A 6214-nucleotide genomic window follows, 5' to 3' on the forward strand; every position below is an offset into this window, starting at 1 on the left:
TCGGTTCGGGTCTTCCGCTCCAGCTCCGCTCGCTTGGGCGATTTCAGCCAACCGAAATAAAGCTCACCCGAACCCAATTTCGGCTTTCTCCTCGAGCATCCTTCCGCTCCGACTTCTCGTCCCTCGGAATCGTCGCATGCTTTCTTCTCGTCCGCCGATGTACTCTTCAGCAGCTTCGTCCCTCGAACACACCGAGCTCGTCGGCTCTCTCCCGTGCCAACCTTCTCGCTAGCTGCGTCTTTTGCTCCCCGAGCAATCTTCCGCTCCAGCTTCTCGTCCCTCGGAAACATCGCACGCTCCCTTCTCGTCCGCCGGTGTACTCTTTCGCAACACCTCGTCCCTCAGATGCACCGAGTCTGTCATCTCTCTCCCGTGTCGTCCTTCTCGCTAGTTACGTCTTTTGCCCGACTTCCTGTGCTCCTAAGTTCCTGCACACTTAGAGACAAGGATCAAAACCAACAGGACCTAACTTATCTTGTTTAATCACATCAAAACAACCTTGGGATTCTAACAGCGTCGTCGTACGTTGGATTAAATCTACAACTTGTCTCCATAAATCCTCAATCGTCATTATGTCTTAGACGGTACGACCACGATGCTCAGCTTCCTCCACCAAACCATGTCTGTTGTTGCGACTACGACTACGACCATGATGGCCCATCATTGAATCTGTTGATGTTCTTCATGAGCTCCGATACCAACCGACGTCGGGTAAGATAGCGATTATCTTACGGGCTGATGCGAAGAGGAAAATTGAGGAGAAGATAAGAACAGGACCATCCAAGAAAGAAACTTTTTATTAAAACTTGAGAGTTAATCTCTCAACATCTAAATATGAATCTTGTATAGACCACAACATAAGACTCAAATAAGAAAAGAAATTACAATAATTATAATTAATATATCTCAATTCTAATCTTGTAAAGAAAGAAAATAGATTTTTACCCAAAAAAAAGAAAGTAATTAACTTGACGATATTAACTCAAATCAAGACTCGAATTAAGACAAATCTTCTCTAAAAAATACCAAAAATATAAAAAATACACTAAATATCTAAAAATAAATAAAAATTACTAGAAATAGTAAAAAAAATCTTAAAAAGAGTTTAAACGGCAGAATTTGAGGTTGAAAATTTGATGATTACTATTTCACTCGTAATAAATATAGATTTTCGAATTCTACTAATATGACGATAGACAGAAGCTGATTTCGAATTTCGAGTCAAAAGTTATATCAATTTAAAATTTAATGGCTTATGTTGACTTCAACATCGATTGGACCTTCGTCATTAAGAAACCTAATTAAAGGTGAAGATAGATCGGCCTAGACCAAATCAAGCAGCAGTGATGCTCAAAAGAAAGTGTTTTACTTAAATTACCTAAATCCACATATGGTCAAAACAAAACATTATAAAAGAAGTGTGCTGATCTTTATTGTTGTTTTAATCTGCACAGATGTCTTTCTCTCCGTTTTTTTTAATTGATAATAATATTATCTTTTGTAGAAAAATAATTACCTTCATCTTTGTCTTTCTCTCCTAAATGATGTAAAGAAAAATAGATTAAAAGGTCAATTTATAACCAACAGTTAAATTAACCAGAAAGAGAGCAAAGTGAATTGATAAATATTCCCGCATCAGCCGGCAGCCGCCTTTACCAAGCAGCTCCATTTCTTTCCTCTTTTCTTTCTATAAATCAAAGTGCACGTCGTTACTTCTCCGCAGCTCAAATTCAAACTGTACGATCCATGGACGGCGTCTCTCGGCTCTCCGTCTCTACAACCACCGCCCTCTTGATCGCCAGTGTCGTCATCCTCTTCCTTGTCTTTCTCTTCCTCCTCGTGTGCTACCTCCGCTCCAACCGCTACTGGGGCGCCATCCCCGTCTCCGGCGCCGCCCACGCCCGCTTCGCCCTTTCCCCCGGCCTCCCCTGCGGCGCCCTCGGCCTTGATGCCGCCGTCGCCCTCCCCCCGCCCATTGTGGTCCGCCCGGGGACCTTCAAGGAGGGCCTCGAGTGCCCCGTCTGCCTCTCCGAACTCACTGTCGGCGAGGCGGCGACGCTGCTGCCCAGGTGCGGCCATGCCTTCCATCTCCACTGCATCGACATGTGGTTCTGTAGCCACTCCACTTGCCCCCTCTGCCGCACGACGGCGGCGGTCGAGGAGTCAGAAGTCGCCAAGTCTGGAGCTCAGTTGCTTAATTCGTCCCAATCGATTTTGAATACCACCGCAAGTTCCGATCTTTGTGCTAGAATTGGGGATTCGAACTCACAAGAAGGGATTTTTAGCGCTTCTTCGAGCGCGTTGCCGGCTGAATCCGCATCAGATGAGTCATTGCCGGCGACTAGTCAAACAGAGGAGGTACCCCCGCCACCGCCACCGCCACCGCCGCCTCCGCCGCCCAAGTCAACATTGAGATTGTTTCCGTGGCTTCTCGTTCGTGGGAGCAGGATGGGCGGTGCTACGGATAGTCCAAGCGGGTGCGACGTCGAGCAAGGATTTGGTGGTCCTGTTTCGATATCTCCAACGAGTCCATGAATCCAGAATTCAATGGGGTTTAATTCAAAGTTATCATCTTTAGTTTTTCTTTTCTGAAGTATAATTAACAGTTGCAAATAGACCATCCTTTTATCCATAAATTAGAGACTAAGGATCCGTGCTCGGAGCACTACTCTCCTTTTGCTGGAACAATAAGTGCACAAATAAATTAGTCTAACCTGTTTGACTTGATCGTCCTTTAAGTTTTGTTTAAAATGTTATTAATTAATACGATTTATCTACTTTATTTATTTTCTCATCTCATTCTTATAGAGCTTGCTTAGAAGTTAAAATCATTGATTACATTTCACCTTAGCCAGTCTTGTGTATAATTTTCCATTGGAAATAGTTCATTCCAATATTTAGGTTCTTGTTCTTACTTTATCTAATTTAAATTTTTTAAATCGTGTTATTTTTATTCAGCACTTTAGCAAATTTACTCTAAATATTATTCTAGGTGTTATCTAACAAAAATGAAACGCGAGTCGTAACATGTCGTAGCACAGAAGGTGAAAGAGTATTCAAAGCACGATAATAAGAGTGAATTGTTTATAGATGGGATGTCTTCAAGCTCTGCTTCGAAACTCCTTATATAAGACTCCTTCGGTTGCTTGGAGCCTTCTCGATCGCCTGTGTAGGTACTGGCGTGGCTAGAACTTCTATCCGTAAGATAACATTAACGAAGTTCTCTAATTGCTATACACCTCCGGTCACCTGAGCAAGGGTCAAATTTCATCTTGATTGCCTTTCTCGAATTGTTGATAATGTTGTCTCACAGTCGTTTGGAAATTGCTCCAGTCCTCTATACCTGTACGGTCACCTGGACCCTCCGAAATCCCTTCGTCGAGAGTTAACACTAGCCAATTGTCACTCCACCCGATTGTCTGGAACCATCGAACATATTTCCCTACAGTTGTTACACATAATGAATATGATATAAAAGTGTAAAATTGCTTGCACTTACTTGACTAGATTTGACCCGTCTAGTTTGATTTTGCCAAGCAATCAGCAATCAGCAATCAGCAATCAGCATCCAGCTGATTCCACACACTTGAACTTATGTCAAGTAATAAGCCTCTAGCTCATTCCACACACTTGGACTTGAGTCACTTGGCACTCGGCTAGGAATTTGTCTATCAAGCCTTAATCACTTGGGCCTCCATCTAGGAATTTGATTGTCAAACTTTAATCACTTGGACTTAATTCACCTTACCTCTCGTTAGGAATTTGTTGTTGGGTCTCAACCAAAACTTAGCTCATGCATGATTCACAACTAGAACTTTAGATGCCTAGATCCACTAGGACTTAATCATTGACTAGTTCACAACCAAGACTTTAACTCCTGTCAAGTACTTTGTACCTGTAAACTTGGTTCGATTACAACTAACATAATTTTAACCTTAGTCATATATTAAAATCCTGAGTTACATGTTGTGCACCCAGTACCAACACAATTTACATTTAAATTGTCTTCATAACCCCACTAGTATTTAAATTATCATTCGTGACACTAAAAAAAAAAATTGACTGTTCGTTGCTATTCCGTTGTTATTCGATTATAGCAACAGAATTACGATAGAAATATATTAGTCGCAATATATTGGGTCATAGACGGTTTAGGCAACAAAATTTACTTTTTCGTCACTAATCATAGCTTTTAGGACACTCCGACGAGCTAGAGGGGGTGATTAGCTTCAATCACTTCTTCAATGATGAGTTACAACGGAAAACACTTAAAACAATGCTAACACCTGGATTTACTTGGTATCCACCTCAACAAGGTGACTAATCCAAGGATCTACACAGAATTCACTCTCCACTATGAAAATACTCCTTCTCAAAAACACTCCAGAAGTGGAGAAACCTTATGCACGTTCACAAACAAGAAATACAATGCAAACAAGAAGAAAATACACAATACAAATGAAAACCTTGCTTGCTTTCTTATAGCTTGTAAATGTCTCTTGATCAGTTGGAAAGTGCAGCAACACTTGTCTTCCAAAGCTTAAGGATCAACAGTGAAGAGTGAAGAAGAAGAGTTGATATTTGAATCTCGCCAAATACTTTATATCTCACGATTTAGGGCTCCCAATCTATTGGCCTTATTCCCTAATCTATTGTCGTGTCAGATCTTAGCAAATCTAGTTGTCAAACCTCGTAATGGTCTTCTCCCAATCTATTAGCCAATCTATTAAGCACTTCTAGATCAATCACCCAATCAATCCAGAGCACCTCTGTGTTCTCATGAGAACCCTCGAAATCGATTGGGTACCTTCTCAATTGATTCACCATTTTCGTGAGGCAGTTATTGTGCTTCGCGAAAAACCTCTCTCAATCGATTAACCAATTGATAGAATTAGCCTTGATTGATTAGACAATCGATTCGAGCCCTTTCTATTTTGCAAAGAAAAGCTTTCAATCGATCATCCTTGATCCACTTAGACTTGCTTTGCTAACATGAGGTTCTCCTTGACCTATTTAAATTTTTCTTGCCAACGTGTGGTCCTCCTTGACTCACTTGGACTTTTCTTTGCTAACATGTGGTCCTCCTTGACCCACTTGGACCTTCCTTTATCAACGTGTGATCCTCCTTGACCCACTTGGACTTTCCTTTGCCTAACGCTCGAGTTAGGACTTTACCCTTGCCTAACCCTAATTAGGACTTTACCATTGTCTAACCCCCTATTTAGGACTTTACCATTGCCTTACCCCTAGTTAGGACATTACTAGTCAAGTACTTGTCCTCCATAACCTACTTATCTTCTCTCACATATGTCCCACAACATATTGTCCAAACATGTTGTTAACAATATATTGTCCAAGCATCAAAACTCAAACTCGAATCTACTTGAGCTTATAACAAATCTCCATTTATAAATTCCCAATCAATCTGAGGTTATCAATGAGATGTAGATTAATCAACTAATTAATCTATTCAAATTTAGTTCGTTACCTAAATCAAACATCGGACTTCCTCTACGGTGGCAACTCATGATGATCAGCTGAGACACCCATCAGGACTAGCTGCTGGTGAAGCTACTGTGGCCCGAGCAAGGCTACAAAAATCCATGGCCAAAGCTACAAGATCAACCATCCTAATTAGCACAAACTTCCCAAATCAAAAACCACAATCTAGATCTCTACAACCCTAGGATCCAAAACGAAGTGCTTTACCAAAGCTTGTGTCCACGGCTTCTTCTCCGGCTAGAACCCACCTCAATGAACCCTAGTGACAGACAAAGGAGGAAATCGCCAGGGGACTCGATATTAAGGCACGACAGCAAGTGATGGAGAGGCGTCGTGTTGGCCACTGGCTCGTTGCAACCTGCGGTGGTGCAGCGTCTCTAATGCTAGAGTGAGGAGGTGAGGCCAACGGCGTCCGGGGGTGCTCATGCGAGGGAGAAAGAGTCGCGGCTTTGGTGCTCGCATGAGGAGAAGAGGTCGGCGGATGAAGGTAGTCGGAGATGCTCTCTGCCTTCTGTCCGTGAGGAGAAGCTTGGCATCAAAACTGGATTTGGATTAAGGTAGAAGAAGAAGAAGAGGGGGAAGAGAGGACCAGATGTCCGGCGGCGGTGAAGGATGGAACCGCCAACCCTTGGTGGAGGAGAGGGAGGTGCGGCGGTGGAGAGGGGGAAGGAGATGTCGAGTAAGAAATTTAAGGCTGAGGAGTTTTTTATAA

General features: G+C 42.5%; 1 protein-coding gene across 1 annotated transcript; it reads left to right on the top strand.

Moving 5' to 3' along the window:
• Positions 1–1675: 1675 nt before the first annotated feature.
• Positions 1676–2792, top strand: LOC122024396 (RING-H2 finger protein ATL3-like). Its single transcript, XM_042583020.1, has one exon. The coding sequence runs from the start codon at positions 1747–1749 to the stop codon at positions 2533–2535; it is 789 nt and encodes a 262-aa protein (XP_042438954.1). The 5' UTR covers positions 1676–1746; the 3' UTR covers positions 2536–2792.
• Positions 2793–6214: the final 3422 nt, after the last annotated feature.

Source organism: Zingiber officinale, chromosome 9B, assembly GCF_018446385.1.
Source record: "Zingiber officinale cultivar Zhangliang chromosome 9B, Zo_v1.1, whole genome shotgun sequence".
Lineage (NCBI taxonomy): Eukaryota > Viridiplantae > Streptophyta > Magnoliopsida > Zingiberales > Zingiberaceae > Zingiber > Zingiber officinale.

What these genes read in the sequence shown, in the direction of transcription:
- LOC122024396 (XM_042583020.1), top strand. Translation starts at nt 1,747, where the DNA reads ATGGACGGCGTCTCTCGGCTCTCCGTCTCTACAACCACCGCCCTCTTG.